Genomic DNA, 16,319 nt, shown 5'->3' with positions numbered 1-16,319 from the left:
TACGTGCTGACGTCAAGGGCACGCAACACCTCGGAGGCGGGGGAGGGCGGGGCCGGCGGGGGGACCTGCTGCTGGAAGAGCAGCGGCCCGGGCCGGGGCTATGGCGAAGCTGCTGAGCTGCGTCCTAGGACCCCGGCTCTACAAAATCTACCGGGAAAGGGACTCAGAAAGGGCCCCGTCTGGCGTCCCTGGGACTCCAACTTCAGTCAGTACCGCCTCTTCCAGCTCCTGGGTGAGTCGAGTTCTCCCCTGGTTAAAAACATGGTATGGCCCAAGCCCCTTTGCGGCCTTTGCTCCCCAGAAGCGCCCATTATTGGGAATCGGGGGAGCCAGTTTGTCAGGCCAGGTGTCCGCAAAGTCTGCGCTCTTTGTGCTTCCTGGATTAAAGTCACGTCTGTGAACTGGTTGCCTCCTTTGTCGCTGTTTGCCGGTGTTTTCTCATTCCGACTCCCACTCCTTGCCTTTTCCTCTCTCGGCCCCTCACCCTGCGGGTTGTGGTTTATGCCGGTCCCCATTGGCTTTTAAGTCGGGAAGAGACCTTGCGCGGATTCCGGAGCTGGATGATTTTGCCATCAAACTCTCCATTTCTTCTTACTCAATGCCTTACGCGGTTCCCTTTATCTTCCGTGGCCTTGAATTTCAAAATGACTTCTTCAGCAGCATATCATATGTTCGTTTTTCCCACCCCACCCCCGCCTACCGTGGAGACCCCGGAATCATTGCGTTCACGAAAGCCGGGGTAGGGCGGTAGGCTGTGCCCCTAAACGTTCTCTTCCGTTTTGTCAGTAGTCTCAAATTATGTTTACTGTCCTCTACACACCGCCCACCCCAGCCAAATTCCCTTCCTTTATCACCCTACTCTTCTTTCTGATGCTCTTCTGTCCCTCTTAAAGTTGTCATAGTGTCTTGCCTTCTCTAATCCCTCTCCCCTATGCACACAACTCATTTGAAACTGGGTCGTGAAAAAGGAGCAAAAGTCGTCCAAGGATGCTTTCACCTTAGCTCCCAAGCCCAGCCCCCTGTTCTCATGGTCTGGGGTGGAAAATCAGGTTCTGAGTTGGGGTGAGGAAGAAGGGCTTTCTTGAGAGACAGGGCTGTCCCAGGAGAGGTGGCTTTGGGGGTGAGAACCAGAAGACATACATCAGGGCTTCCGGAAGGGAAGGGGCTGGGGGGACATGTCAATGAGTAGGGTTCTTAATTCGGCCATCTGTTTTGGCAGGATACGTATTATCAGCCCCGTGCCCTCGAGAAACATGCCGACAGCATCCTCGCGCTGGTACGTCTGCCCTGGCCTCTGAGGCTTCTGCATCTTTTCAGACCCAGCTGCCCTCCTGAACTTTCTCCTCCCTACCTAGGCGTAGGCTGCACCCCTGGGGGTGGGGGATGCTCCGGGCTCTGCTACAGACATCTCCAGCACACACGCTGAAGCTGGCAGACGTGGTACTCCCCTTTGGTGCGGGCGCTGCTTTCTCTGGGGCAGCCTGAGCCGTGAGGAAACTGTGTTTACTCGTGGGACCATCCGCAGGTGCCGAGCCCTGCTGTCCCTGGTGCCCTGTCCTCCCTGGCAACTAACCTCTTCGGCTGCAGAGACAGCTGTTCTCTCTGGCAGGGTTCCTGTGGTGACCTTTGTGCATCTCTTGGGGACCAGGCCAGGGGCTCTCCTGAGCAGGGCTGATTGAAAAGGCTTGATTAACCTCAGTAGGGAGACTGGCCTTTAACTGCGACATTATGTCCAGAGATGATTAGAGGAAGAAAAGAGAAGCTGGACCTCGTTTTCTCAGCCTTTATTATGCTCTAACACATTGCCTTTCAACAAATAATGGAGTACCTACTGTGTACATTGTGTTATGCACAGAATAGGTACTTGATACCATGTCCCCTGGGTTATCTACTTTGCCCAGAGCCTAGGCCTGGAAATGGCAGATTGGTGTGTGTGGGGGTGTGGGCGTGTGTGTGTATTGATTGCTTATTCCTGTCTCCCTGCTGCAGGCTTCAGTCTTCTGGTCCATCTCTTATTACTCCTCTCCCTTCGCCTTCTTCTACTTGTACAGGAAAGGTCAGTGTGGCTTCAAAGGTGGTGGGACAGGAAATGGGCAGGTTGTTGGCAGCTGAGCCGATCCCCCAATGAGGACAGGGGATCCATGAGGATGGCTTGGCTTCCCTCTTCCCAGCAGGCATCTTCTTCTTCTGAGGGCGTGGCTCTCCCCAAAAGGGCGGGCAGGGGGGCGGTTGGGGCTGACCTGAGGAAAGGAGCTGAGGGGCAGTCAGGGGAGCTTCTCACATAACCCCTCTCCCCACCCAGGTTACTTGAGTTTGTCCAAAGTGGTGCCGTTTTCTCACTATGCCGGGACATTGCTTCTACTGCTGGCGGGAGTGGCCTGCCTCCGAGGTAGGTGGAGATTGAGCCTGGTTTGGATCTATCCATCACTGAGTAAATACGCACCAGGTATTTTTCTGCAAATACGATTTGGTGCTGGGCCCTAAGGGGACGTAATTAATGGTCAAGGCACGATCTTTTCTTTAAATGGCTTGAGGCATAAGTATGAACAAATAGCGAAAAGGTTTGCTCTTTTCTAGAAAAGATGCAGATGCCCCACAGCCATTCCACATATATCTGTGTATATGTTTGTAATAATCCTAAGCTGGGCTCCATGGCCCCAAATAGCAGAATGGATAAATATATGAGGGCATATAGTCCCACAGCAGAACACCAGGGAGCAAGGGAGAGGAATGAACTAGAATTACACCCAGCTACACAGATGAGTCTCACAAATGTAATGTTGATGAAAGAAGCTGATCATTAAATACTTTATGCAGTGCGCTTCCATTTATATAAAGTTTATATATTGCACATGACGAAAACCAGGTGAGGGAGATGCCTCAGAAAGGCGTCTGCAGCTGGACGGCTACAGTTGGGTCCTGTCTCAAGTAAGGACCTTCTGCCTGTTCTGCCTCCTGATCTCCATGGGGCTGGCTCCCCCCTCCGAGAGGCCCTCCCTGACCACTCTGTCTAAAAGTAGCTCCCAGGAAGTTCCCTTGTGGCACAGCCTGTTAAGGATCCAGTGTTGCTGCAGCTCTGGCACAGGCTGCAGCCATGGTACTGGTTCGATCCCTGGCCTGGGAACTTCCACATGCTGCAACTGCAGCGAAAAATAAAAATAAAAAATAAAAATAGCTCCCACTCCTCAGTTCCCTCTTAATTTTCAGTTTTGTTGATTTTTAATTGGGAAAAGTCCAGAAAGCAAAATATAAAAAAACCCTCAAATGCTTATGTTTTATGCTATTGCTTCAGATACCTTTTGCCAGTGAGATACTGAAGCGTTACAGAGTTGGCGTTTCCATTGGGACCTTCCCCACTCCCATGCTCCTCCTTCCCCAGAAGTAACCATTGTCATCTGGTGTGGTTTCTTTTTCCTGCTCCGTATTTTTATACTTTTACAAAGTATATCCCTCATTCCATCACATCTAAGCTGCTATGAATTGTAAAATGCAAACTGATCTCAGAGTTTTCAAGTGTGAAAAAAATAGGCATCTTAGAATCTGTGCAGTATGGTAAAAAGTATAAACGATATATAGCATTCTGGGGGGTGCATTTTACTTTTTTTAGCACAAATGCCATCCGTCCATCCAGATCATTCCGCAGCTTGTTTCATTCTCAGTACTGTTCAGGGACTTTACCATTGATGATACATAGCATTCTAGTTCATTCTGGCCTTATTTTCTTTATCATACTTACCCCTCTCTGAAATTTTCTTGGTTACTCACTTATCGTCTCTCTCCAGCCCCACCTGACCCTCAAGCAAAATGCCAGCTCTCTGAGGGCTGGGATCCGCGTCTCTTTTCCTGCTTTCTCTCTCATGTCAGAACAGTGCCTGGCACGTGACACCGGTCGGGTCAGTGGGAGCAGAGAAGTCAGGGTTTGAGAGTCCTTGGCAGGGAAGAGAGAGCAGATGCGATCTCCGAGGGGCCCAGGCGCCGAGGGGGAGGACAGAGCTTAGAGCTGAGAATGGCTTTCGATTCAGAGAGGGGAGTAGAAGAGGGGGGGAGGGAGGAGCAGCCCAGGAATTAGAAGGAGACAAAGATGGATCCAGGAGAGGGGAAGCTTGAGGAACGGGAAGAGTGCTGAGTGCATAGTTGAAAGAGAACGAGGGAATTCCCGTTGTGGCTCAGCGGGTTACAAACCCGACTAGTATCCACGAGGATGTGAATTCAGCCCCTGGCCTTGCTCAGTGGGTTAAGGATCTGGCATTGTTGTGAGCTGTGGCGTAGGTCGCAGACATGGCTGGAATATGGTGTTGCTGTGGCTCCGGCGAATGCCGGCAGCTGCAGCTCCAGTTACACCCCCAGCCCTGGAACTTCCATAAGCTGCAGGTTTGATCCTAAAAAAAAGGAAGAAAAAAAAAAGAATGAGGACAGAGGAAGGGGACTCAGCTGCAGTCAGGAAGTAAGTATGGGGCAAGAGCAAGAGCCGCGAAGCCAGATGGCAGGAGATAGAATATATTTGGAAAAGAGATGGAAAGGTAGCACCAAAGGAGGAGGGAAAAGGAGAGCAACCAGTGTTAGCAGGGGTTGAGCATGAGGGCACGTGACAGCGTTTTAAGCCTGGGGAGAGTGAACATTCTCGAGGGTGGAAGGTCAATAGTCTATAAAGAAATAAACTGGAGAAGTTAGGGAGGGGAAGAGAGCTCGTGCCAGTGGCTGGATATGGAGGAGGGGAGTTGGCTCAAGTCTCCTGTTCCCCCAGATCCTGGGCCCTCTGTTCCTTTTCTTCTCACTTTTTTATCTTATGGCCACACTCGTGGCATGTGGAAGTTCCCAGGCAGTTTCAACCTACACCACAGCTGCACTGGATCTTTAACCCATTGTGCCCAGCTGGGGATCAAACCTCAACTCGACATTGACCAGTGCTGCTGCAGTTGGATTCTTTTTTTTTTTTTTTTGTCTTTTTAGGGCTGCACACACTGCATGAGGAAGTTTCCAGGCTAGGGGTCAAATCAGAGCTGCAGCTGCCAGCCTACACCACAGCCCCAGCAATGCTGGATCCAAGCTGTGTCTGTGACCTACATCACAGCTCAGGGCAACACCGGATCCTTAACTCACTGAGCGAGGCCAGGGATCGAACCCGCATCCTCATGGATACTAGTTGGATTCATTACTGCTGAGCCACAATGGGAACTCCGCAGTTGGATTCTTAATCCATCGTGCCACAGCAGGAACTCCTCTCTCACTTCTCCTTCCAGGGCCTTCTCCTTGCCCATCTCCGATTCGCTTCCTGAAACCTATTTATCTTGCTTCCCAGTTTTCCTAACATGGTTTCCTATCCTCTCTCCACCAGGCATTGGCCGCTGGACCAACCCCCAGTACCGGCAGTTCATCACCATCTTGGAGGCAGCACATAGGAACCAGTCCGCAGAGAACAAGGTGAGAGGCTCGGCTGCCTGCCCAGAGCAGCGGCCTGGCTTCCCCCCAGGCAGGGAGACGTGTTTTGCCACCTGCCCCCCGGGCACTTGCACGTTGCTGGATCCCTTCTCCCCTCCACAAGCGAACTATCTGCCCCAGGAATTTTTTTCTTCCCTAACTTCTGATGGAATATTCCACTAGAACAGTCCTCCCCGCCCAACCCCATCTACAAGAATTGTCTAGATGGGGAAACATTCCATAATATTTCTTAAAAGGGGGTTTTCTCCAGCACAGCAGCTCTTGCTGTAAATGTTTGTTTACTTCTGTTGGATGCATTGACTGCCGCGCAGCTTTTGTTCAGGGATGGGACAAGATGGGCAGGTATGTCCACGCTTGTGCCCAAGAGTACAGCCTGGCGCCAGGAGCAAGAAAAGCCAGGGCAGAGTGTCCTTGGAGTTCTGCCAGCCCAGCCAGTGCTGGAGTGTGATTATCTGTGAGAAAGGGCTTTGGAGCCTATAAAACGCTTTCCTGTTACAGAGGGGTTTCTGGGATCAAACAGCTCTGACCACTCTCATTGTGTCACTGCTTGCCCCACACCACCACTTACGGAGCTGTGTCACGACGCTCCACCACGCCATTGGCCGAGCATTTGTATACACCCTTCGTGACCCTCACAGCAACCGCCCGAGGTGGCATTATTGCCCTTATGTATATGTCTGAAGAAACAGAGGCAAAAAGAGGTTACATGCGCCAAGCAGAGTCACCGAACAAGGAAGTGACTAAGCTTGTATTTGGGTCCAGGTCGGCCCAGAGCTGGCTTGAAATGTGCTTTCCTTCATCTTATTTTGTTTTGCCATTTACATTTTTGTACTGTTTTTCTGTGGCTCTCTCTTAGCCAACAGTTATTTTTGAAAATGTCAAAAAAATGTCTGTGACAGAAAATAAAAACCTAGTCTCCAAATAGAGCCCTGGGGGCTCTGGGGGCGGGGGAAGGAAGCCAGCAGGGTGGGAGACAGCTCTCGCTGCCCTCCAAAAAGCATGTGGGCTGGCTCGGTGGGTGACCAGAGGCACAGATGGTCTGGGTGGCATTGCTGGCCCCGGGGCTGCAGGAGTGTGATGGAAGGAAGGCGGCGGTGAGGATAGAGCAGTCAGAGAGGGCTTCGCTCCAGGGGCGGCCCAAGTGCAAAGGAGCCACTGTGGGCGTGACGTCCCTCCTTCCCTCTCACCCTCCCTTGGGACAGACATTCTGATCCTTCGAGACAGCACCATGTAAAGGACCCAGGTGGCGAAGGGAGCATGACCAGCCGGCAGGCCCCCCTCCTCCTCCTCAGAAGCACCAGCACCTCCAGCCACCCCTCCTGGGGGTGAGTCAGTCTTAGACTTTTAGCAAAGCGAAGAGTGTTAGGTCCCCTTTCTGGACGAGGGCAGACAGGCCAGTCTTGATACCCGATAGGGCAGCCCCTCGAGCCTGGCTTTTCTGGCCCAGGCAGAGCTTCCCATCTGAGGGAAGGTGTTGACTTCTGTGCGGGGGCTGTCCCCTGGATGATGGCAGTTTCGGGGGTGGGTAGGTGGGCCTCCCCTGACTCGCCTTTACATCCCCCCCCCGCCCCGCCCCCCCCGCCCGCCTTCTCTCTCTGCCCTCCGCAGAGGCAGCTTGCCAACTACAACTTTGACTTCAGGAGCTGGCCAGTCGACTTCCACTGGGAAGAACCCAGCAGCCGGTGAGGCCCCGGTTCTTTTGCTCCATCCCTGCCCTGACCTGTCCCCCACCTCCACCCCGTCGCGGGCTGCAGTGCCGGCCTTCCAGCACCGTCTCCTCATTCCTAGACCCCACCGTCCTACGGACTTCAGACGTCCAGCTTGCTGCTCCTGACCCCTCCTCCCCTGCATCTTTCCATTCCTCAGGAAGGGGTCCCGGGGGGGCCCTTCCCGCCGGGGCGTGGCCCTGCTCCGCCCAGAGCCCCTGCACCGGGGGACGGCAGACACCCTCCTCAACCGGGTCAAGAAGCTGCCTTGTCAGATCACCAGGTGGGAAGCAGCAGGGAGGAGAGGCCTGTGGGGTGTTGGGGGTGGGGGACCTGGGGGGGCATGGGCTCCAGGGCCGGATGCTCCGTTGTGAGATACCTGTCCCACACTGCGGCTACTGTTGTGTGCATTGTGTTGTTTGTAGCAAAGAAGTCTTAAACCCACATTTATGTGTGAAAAAAAGAGGTTCAGAGAGATCCGAAGTCTGGCAGGTGGTGCACGAAGTGTTGGGACGTTAACACACAGAGCAGCGCTTTCAGGGAGGCTGAGGGAAGGATGAGGTTTCGTGGAGAGGGAACACGGCCTCAGCTGCAGCAGGGTCTCTTGGCAGCTGTGGCCCTCTCCTGGCCCTCTCCTGGTGCTCCTTGGCTATTCCACTTTGAGGGAGCTGCAGCCTGCATCTGTGAACAACCCGCCTCCTGGAGTTGGTGAGATTAAGTGGGGTCACATATTCTGAAGGGCTCCCACCTTGCCTGGCTGCCTGAGAGCATGAGCTAGAGCCCACCTAAATCCTAGTCAGGGGTACTGATGCTGTCAGAGTAACAACAGTGACCGCTCACGTCCTGCAGCAGAGCGGCTGGGGCCTAGGAGGTGGTCGTAGGACACCAAGGAAAGGGGCGGCCTGAGGGGTCAGTTTTTGACCCAGCGCTGACTGGTCAGAGAGGTGAATCAAGTTTGAGGTTTTGAGTCGGGGGTGATGGATGGGATTCTGGGGACGAATCCTACTTCAGGATTAACTGGAAGTGGTGGTCATTTTCAAGAACAGCACCTACCAAATCGTATGTGTCTGATTCAGTACATTTGTTCAAGAAATACAGTGGGGCATTGCTGTGGCTGTGGCGGAGGCCAGAAGCTACAGCTCCAATTAGACCCCTAGTCTGGGAACCTTCATGTGCCGTGGGTGCAGCCCTAGAAAAGGCAAAAAGACAAAAAAAAAACAAAAAACAGTGGGCTTGATCCCTGGCCTGGGAACTTCATATGCTGTGAGTGTGGCCAAAAAAAAAAAAATATTATTAAGCCCCTATAGTAGGCTCTGGGCACCTACTATATGGCAGATATCAGGCATATTGAAATGAACAGTATAATGTACTTGAGGACTTTTTTTTTTTTTGCTTTTTAGGGCCTTACCTGCGGCATATGGAGGTTCCCAGGCTAGAGGTCTAATTGGAGCTACAGCTGCCGTCCTAATGTCAGATCTGAGCTGCGTCTGCCACCTATACCACAGCTCACAGCAACACCGGATCCTTAACCCACTGAGCAAGGCCAGGGATCAATACCCGCAACCTCATGGTTCCTAGTTGGGTTCGTTTCTGATACGCCATGATGGGAACTGCTGCTATTTGGGGACTTTTATTAAATTATATTATACATTAACAGAATCATAATTGTTAATTACTTTGCTTTTACTTATATATAGAAAGCAGTATCATAAAACTTAGAGTATTAATATGTGCGTATGTTCATACTAGGCCACAATATCTTTAAAAGATTGTAGTAAAAAAAGTTCAAAAAATTGGTGCTTATATTAAGTGCTGAGAGAGGAGAACGAAGCTACGAAGGTCAGGGGTGAAGCAGGCCCGAGTTTGTAAGTGCTGGGGCTGGGACATCCCGGGCTCCCCTGGGGTTGGGGGTTGTTAACCCTGTGTTCCCCACAGCTACCTGGTGGCACACACCCTGGGCCGCCGGATGCTGTATCCAGGCTCCGTGTACCTGCTCCAGAAGGCCCTCATGCCTGTGCTGCTGCAGGGCCAGGCCCGGCTGGTGGAAGAGGTGAGGCTCCCCTGCCCCTCCTCCCCACAGCCCTTCTCCCCCAGCCCAGGAGTGTGGCCTCCCACCCCTCCAACTTGGCCATTGCATCTCCGCCACTCAGTGTAATGGACGCCGGGCAAAGCTGCTGGCCTGTGACGGCAATGAGATTGACACCATGTTTGTGGACCGGCGGGGGACAGCCGAGCCCCAGGGACAGAAGCTGGTAAGAGCAGGCCGGGGGCCCAAAGTTAGAATATGGGGAGGGCAGCGGAGGTTCGGGGAATCTCAGCTCTTCGACCCAAGGAAGCACAGTGGGATAATGCCATCTCCCAGCTCCGCCCTAAAGACCTCCCGTGTGTGTGTGCAAAATAGATGAAGAAGCAGGATCTGACGTGCAAGGGCCAAAAAGTCATCGTTATAATGGTCGCCACTTAGACGGCACTTACACACGCGCAGGGCATTGGTTTGATCCTCACAACAGCCCTGTAAGGTAGGTCCTATCTTTATCAGCCCATTTTACAGATGATGACACAGCAGCACAGAGTAACCTTCGCAGGTCACACAGTGAGTGAGTGGGGAGCTGGGATTTGAGCCCAGGCAGCCTGCCTCCCAAATCTGCATCTATGCAGCAGTCCTGGAAAGAGCGCTAAGCCAGCAGCGCCTGGAGCTGGGTTCTAGTCCCAGCTCTGCCCAGCTGCTCCCAGGGTCTGTGTGAGCCCCACCATCCCCGAGCTTCAGCTTTGGGCACCAGTAAAGTTTATCTGACTTTAAGTCTGGAGCCCAAGGAGGAGAGGGAAAGCGATGGGCATAGCACAGGAAACAAACAGTCACAGAAAAATTAGGCCCTAAGGTGGAGAGAAGAAAAATCTATAATCCCATTCCTGAGAGATACTGGTGGTCTTTTAAGGAAGAATGGACACTGTGCTGGGGGGTTGAGTGTTTCAGGTCAGGTCGTTTCTCTTCCTCCGAGGGTCCAGTTTGCTAAACATTTGCATCTGCTTTGTTTCTGACTTTATGGACTTGTGGATTCCGTTCCCCTTGGAGAGAGCAGGAAAGGCTCCCTTTCCTGCTCCCGCAACGCTCCCACAGGCCGCCCTCCCTGCCGCTAGGGACACTTTCCGTCCCAACTTGTCTCCTTCCTGCTTCCCCTGTAGGTGATCTGCTGTGAGGGGAACGCAGGCTTCTATGAGGTGGGCTGCGTCTCCACCCCCCTGGAAGGTAGGTCCCTGGCTCAGCCGCCTTCTCTCTGCCCCTCGGAATGGAGTGTCTCCATCTTCCTGCGTGAAGGTGACCTCCCGGGGCCTAACTGCTTTCACTGCATGAGGTTGAGACACTCGCCTTTGGGGAAAAGACCCTCCTCATTTGCTTTGCTAACTTTACACCCCTCCCCTCGGGCTGCATCCCCAACCTTATTATGCTCTTTGTTCAGTGCCCCCCCAACCCACACACAGCAGTCACATCTCTTTCTCTTCTGCCGCCTCAGAACCTTTGATGTCATCTCCCCATTCTGGGAAGGCTTGGAGTTATTCACCTCTGAGTTGGGGGGTATTTAAGGCTCCGGGGTCCTGCTGCTCCCTCCCCCAGAGCTGGGGACAGAGAGGGGCAGGGCACGGGGGCCAGGAGGTCCCAGCCTTTCCTCGCCCTGTGTTACAGCTGGATATTCAGTCCTGGGCTGGAACCATCCCGGCTTTGCTGGAAGCACGGTGAGACCCTCTCTGGAATCTCTTTTCCTGGGTTATGGTCTGTCTCCCTCTGGTCAGCCACTAGAGTCAGGGAAAGGGGTGTATATTTCTGTAGTTTCTCCCACTCTCCTGCGACCTGGGTGTCCAGGGCGGGGAGCTGCAAGTCCTGTCCTCTCACACGGGGGGCCTGGCGGGGGGGAAGGCCGTGGATCTTGTGGTCAACGTCTGGTTTGAGCGAGAATGGCCCCTCCCCCCCCGCCCTATTATTTTTTCTTTTTGGGAGTTTGTTCTTCCATTAAATAAGACTGTGGCACTCTGAACTGTCTCACCAGGTCCATCTTTGCTCTCTGTTGCAGTGTAGCTGCGGGAAGGGTCCCTGCCCGGAGGGTAGGGGTGGCAGGCCAACGGCCTCTGGGGCTGACCCACTCGTCTTTGCCCTTCCTCCTGCAGGGGGTGCCGTTCCCGCAGAACGAGGCCAATGCCATGGATGTGGTGGTCCAGTTTGCCATCCACCGCCTGGGCTTCCAGCCCCAGGACATCATCATCTATGCCTGGTCCATTGGCGGCTTCACTGGTACCAGCCTCCCTGCCCCCCGCACTGTGGGCACATTCAGGCCCTCTCCGAGTTCCCCCAGGAGAGGGGGGGAAATGCAGGGATGGCCCAGGAGTGGGGTGGAGGCTTGATGGCGGAGAGGACAGAGGTGGGATCTCTGAGTGGGTCTGGAGGAAGGTGTCCTGTTCGTGTGCATGTCACATTTCCTTCCACGCTTGTGCCCAGTTCTTCAAAGCAGCAGAGCTGGGCTCTGGGGTGGCAGATCAGGGAGTGGATGCTTCCTCTGGTACCATCTCTAGCGCACTTCTTTTTCTCACTCCTTCCTCTCCGGGCCGTGCCCTGGCCCAGTGAAGCGAGCGGTTAAGGAGAGGCCTGGGCTGACTTAGCAGGGAGGATGCCTATAGAGTCAGGAGATGAGGGTGGGGGTGGCAGGCAGGAGCCCCCCGGTCCTCACCCTTTTTCCCTGTCCTGGTACCAGCTACGTGGGCAGCCATGTCCTACCCAGACATTAGCGCCGTGATCCTGGATGCCTCCTTCGATGACCTGGTGCCCTTGGCCTTGAAGGTTATGCCAGACAGCTGGAGTGAGTGCAGCTCCCAGGCCTGCCCTTCAGGGACGGGGTGGGCTGGAACTGGGAGCTGTTCTGTGTGGAGATGGTTCCCCTGTGAGTGGAGAAGCAGGCGGACTCCCTGTCTGGGGAGCATCAGTTTTCTATGTCCATGAACAGTGGGGACCTTTGTGTTGGGCCGGGTTTTGACTCTGCTGTTCCTTCACATGCCTCTCGCTCTAGGGGGCCTGGTGACCAGGACCGTGAGGCAGCATCTCAATCTAAACAACGCGGAACAGCTGTGCAGGTGAGGGTCCAGCACACGACCACCCCCACCCCCCCCCCCCCGCCCCCAGAGATGCTGCTGGGTGTCCAGATGCTGAAATGAGTACCAAAGTATAAGTTGGTAAATGGCCACTGCCCCACTTCCCCCAAGTGACCTGCTGCCACCCCAGCAGGCCCAAGTCCTCCCAGCCTCCCTGGGACCCTGGACCTCCTTAGGATCTGGCAGCCAAATGGTTCATACCTGGCACAGCAAGGATCCCAGCAAGGCCTGACTTGGAGCAAGGCGCCTTCTTAAATATTCTCTCACCCCTGGGTGAAGGGCTCACGCTGGGGGCCCTGCGATAGCAGGGGTGAGAACGCAGCCAGTGCAGGGATGGGGTGGCCAGTTGTCCCCTGCCTCCCTCTGAGCTCTCCCTCCCCCCTGTGTGGTCCTCTGCAGGTACCAGGGCCCTGTGCTGCTGATCCGCAGAACCAAGGATGAGATCATCACCACCACGTGAGTGCCTGGGAGCCCCTGCCCTGTCTCCCAGAGACAGCTGGGAAATTGCACCTCCTCCCTCCTCCCACCAGAAACCCAGGTATCCAGGCCACCCCCCGACCTCCAGCCCCTGCAGTGTACACTCTTCTCACCCCCAGGGTTCCTGAGGATGTCATGTCGAATCGAGGCAATGACCTCCTGCTGAAGCTGCTGCAGCATCGGTGAGAGTGGGGGTCGGGGGGTGGGGAGGATGGGGTGGGGGGTTCGCATGCACGCGCAGATGCACACACACGTGTGTACTGACACAGCGCGGGGAGAGGGGGCGGATCGTGCAGGGATGAGGCATGAGGAACTGGTTCTGACCCTGGCCCGGTGCTCCCTGCGTAGGTATCCCCGTGTGATGGCAGAGGAGGGGCTTCGAGTGGTGAGGCAGTGGCTGGAGGCCTCCTCACAGCTGGAGGAAGGTGAGAGGGAATCCGCTGAGGGCTGTGCCTGGGGCCCTGGGAGACCAGCTTGCTGATGGGCCCTCCTCTCTCCATGACCAGCCTCAATTTACAGCCGATGGGAAGTGGAGGAGGACTGGTGCCTGTCGGTCCTCCGCTCCTACCAGGCCGAGCACGGGCCCGAGTTCCCCTGGAGCGTGGGTAAGGAGTCCTGGGCCAGAAGGGCTTGGGAGGGCCCAGGAGGAGGGCGAGTACTCAGGGCCCCTCTTTGAGCATCTCCTCTCTGCAGGGGAGGACATGAGTGCAGATGGCAGGCGGCAGCTGGCCTTGTTTCTGGTGAGTTAAAAGGGGTGGGAGGCGGGAAGGGGGAGTCCGAACGGCCAGGGGGCACATGTGGGGCGTGGGGCACCGTGTAAGCATCAGAAGTGGCAGCTTTCTCAAGTGGGTAGTGGGTCCAGAGCCTGTCTTGAGCTCAGCCTGCCACCTGTCCCACCCTCTGCCCTCAGGCTCAGAAGCATCTGCACAACTTTGAGGCCACACACTGTACCCCGCTCCCGGCCCCCAACTTCCAGATGCCCTGGCACCTCTAGGGACCACACTGGGACTCATTCTGGAAGAACAGATGGGAGGAGACTTGAGGAAGGACCCTATTATTTGTGATTCTCTGAGTTTATTTTGCTGTTTATAGTTTGTGGCAAGTGGGGGACCATCCCCCCTCTCACTGTTCCTCTTGCACGTTTCCCCTGATCCATCTGGCAGTACCTGACCTTCCCCAAAACACACCCTGCATTAAATGAATGGATTATTCCTAATAATTAATAAAAAGGTATTTTTTCTACTGGCTGGCTAATTTTGTGACTTCCCAGGTGTCCAGGAAGCCCAGGCTGGGAGTGGGGAGTTGAAACTGCAAAGGTTTGGGCTGGGCTTTGAGAAATCCCAACTCCGTGGAGTTCTTGTTGTGGCTTAGTGGGTTAAGAACCCAGCTAGTATCCATGAGGATGTGGGTTCGATCCCTTGCCTCACTCAGGGGTTAAAGGATCCACCGTTGCCGTGAGCTGTGGTGTAGGTCACAGACGCAGCTAGCATCTGCTGTGGTTGTGGCACAGGCCGGGAGCTGTATGTAGCTTTGATTTGACCCCTAGCCTGGGAACTTCCATATGCCATGGGTATGACCCTTAAAAAAAGGGAAAAAAGGTGGTCCCCTGGTGGCTCAGTAGTTAACGAATCCAACTAGGAACCATGAGATTGAGGGTTCGATCCCTGGCCTTGCTCATTGGGTTAAGGATTTGGCGTTGCCGTGAGCTGTGGGTTGCAGACGCGGCTCGGATCCCGCATTGCTGTGGCTCTGGTGTAGGCTGGCGGCTACAGCTCCGATTCGACCCCTGGCCTGGGAACCTCCATATGCCCCTGGAGCGGCCCAAGAAAAATGTCAAAAAGACAAAAAAAAAAGAAAGGAAAAAAAAACCCCAACTTCAGACAGCCAGGCTATCCCTCCCCCTCTCTGCTGTCACCTCAAGCCTGAGCTGTCCTCATAGCACGGGTCCCTCCCAAGCCACCCTTCCCTGTCATGCCTAGTACTGTCTCGTACCTAGTACTGTTGCTGAAGCCTCCCTGGTGCCTCCAAGGCCTTCCTGCAGGCCAGCACCCCAAGGGACCATGGTTGCTTCCAGCTGCTTACAACTCATGATTTGTTTACAAAATACTTTCTAGCACCTGGTTTTCACCTGCTCAGCAATTCTATCGATTTCCTGATTTCCCCGGCCAGCCTGCATGGTTTCACCATCACTACCTCCCATTTTCCTTGCTCAGCTCTTGCTCTTCCCGTGGGGACTGAGGAATGGCCCGCTCCCCGTCTCCTATGCAGCAAGCCCTGCACACCCTGCTCGCCTTGTCATCAAGTCTCTCTCCACACACCCTCTGCAACTCAACCAACACAAGGCCTGCCAGGGACCGATGCCCAGGTGCCAAGGCCTCATGTCCTCCCAGGGCCACACTTTGCCTTTTTGGACAGCTGTTCGAATGTTCTTAGTTTGAACTTGAGGAAGCTGGTTCCCTGTAACTTCCATTCTATTTCTGATCCTTGGATCTCACGGAACAGGAGTCTCTCCCACCCCATGGTTTGTGGCCCGGCTGCCTTCTTCCCTTGGAAACCTTTCTTCCAGATGCCACACCCTTAGGTTTACCACCCTGGGCCCACCGTTTGGAACAAGACACCTAAGGTGGGCAGTGATATTCTGATGTCCTAGATAGTCTTGGGCTGGTTTCAATGTCTCCTCCCACCTCAATGCACAGGGCTCCCCTGCTATCCCTGGGGAAGAGTCTGTCTGGCCCCAGCTCTGCAGCTCCTTAAGGGGAAACATACAGAGTCTCCCCTGGAAGGAGGGACCCGAGACTTGTCAGGTGACAAGACGCCTGCTATTTACGGTTGGAAAAGAGGAGGTGGCCACAGCTCCAGAATGTTCCACCTTCAGTAAATACTGGAGAGCTGATACTAGTGCCCTTCTCCTCTGTCCTGTCCCAGGGAGCAAACAGGGTGGGAAGCGTGGAGCATGGAGCTGGGGGACCAGCTGCCTCATTCTGAATTTTGCCTTCCTGAGCCATCAGGACAGTTAGCCCCCTAGAAACCAAGTCTTTGTTCAGCCAAGGGAAGCTCCTTAAATGCAAAGAGGGGGCGCCCAGCCCCACCTCTCACACCCTGGAGACAAAGGACTCCCTCTTCCTGGCCGTGGCCCTTAGGGACTCCCCTCCCCCCACTTCCCCCTCCCTCCTCTTCCTGCACTTACTACACAGAACAATGGATGCCGGGAAGGGCCCTTGGAGACTTGAAGTGGGTGGGGAGAGGTGAGGCTCAGCATTTGAATTCTGTACCACCCACCCAAGGGGCCTCAGTCTACACCCTCAAATTACTCCCCACCTGAAAAGGCTCACAGCAGCTGTGTTTGTTTTCAGCACCCCTCAGCCCAGTATGGGTCGCTGCCCACTCCTACCTTATTTAGCAGGGTTCTAGGGGTCTCAGGGGAAGACCAGCTGAGGTGCAGACCCCGCATCTGCTGGGGCTCTGGATCTTGCTGTACTGGGGGCCAGGTGAGGCCGGAACACCCAGGCATCCCAGAGTTGCTGAGCCAAATGGGAGAGGGGCCAGAGGCTGGGGAAAAGG

General features: G+C 54.7%; 1 protein-coding gene across 5 annotated transcripts; it reads left to right on the top strand.

Annotated features, from left to right (window-relative positions):
• The first annotated feature begins 30 nt into the window (after positions 1–30).
• ABHD16A (abhydrolase domain containing 16A, phospholipase) lies at positions 31–14,000 on the top strand. Of its 5 annotated transcripts, none has more exons than XM_047795116.1 (20): positions 31–232; positions 1,220–1,276; positions 1,990–2,056; positions 2,303–2,389; positions 5,336–5,421; positions 7,048–7,121; positions 7,306–7,428; positions 9,081–9,195; positions 9,296–9,397; positions 10,329–10,392; positions 10,828–10,877; positions 11,307–11,430; positions 11,888–11,992; positions 12,200–12,263; positions 12,681–12,737; positions 12,878–12,940; positions 13,107–13,183; positions 13,265–13,363; positions 13,452–13,498; positions 13,669–14,000. In XM_047795116.1, exons 1-20 carry the CDS (start codon positions 101–103, stop codon positions 13,750–13,752), a joined length of 1,677 nt encoding a protein of 558 aa, XP_047651072.1. In that variant the 5' UTR covers positions 31–100; the 3' UTR covers positions 13,753–14,000. The 5 variants fall into 5 exon arrangements, with proteins under 5 accessions (XP_047651072.1, XP_047651070.1, XP_047651075.1 ...); XM_047795114.1 differs by having other exon boundaries at positions 42–232; positions 10,329–10,461; XM_047795119.1 differs by lacking the exon at positions 31–232 and adding an exon at positions 7,757–7,853 and having other exon boundaries at positions 10,329–10,461.
• The last annotated feature ends 2,319 nt before the right edge of the window (positions 14,001–16,319 follow it).

The sequence above is a fragment of the Phacochoerus africanus genome, chromosome 9 (assembly GCF_016906955.1).
Source record: "Phacochoerus africanus isolate WHEZ1 chromosome 9, ROS_Pafr_v1, whole genome shotgun sequence".
Lineage (NCBI taxonomy): Eukaryota > Metazoa > Chordata > Mammalia > Artiodactyla > Suidae > Phacochoerus > Phacochoerus africanus.
This window is presented reverse-complemented; position numbering and strand designations above follow the sequence as displayed.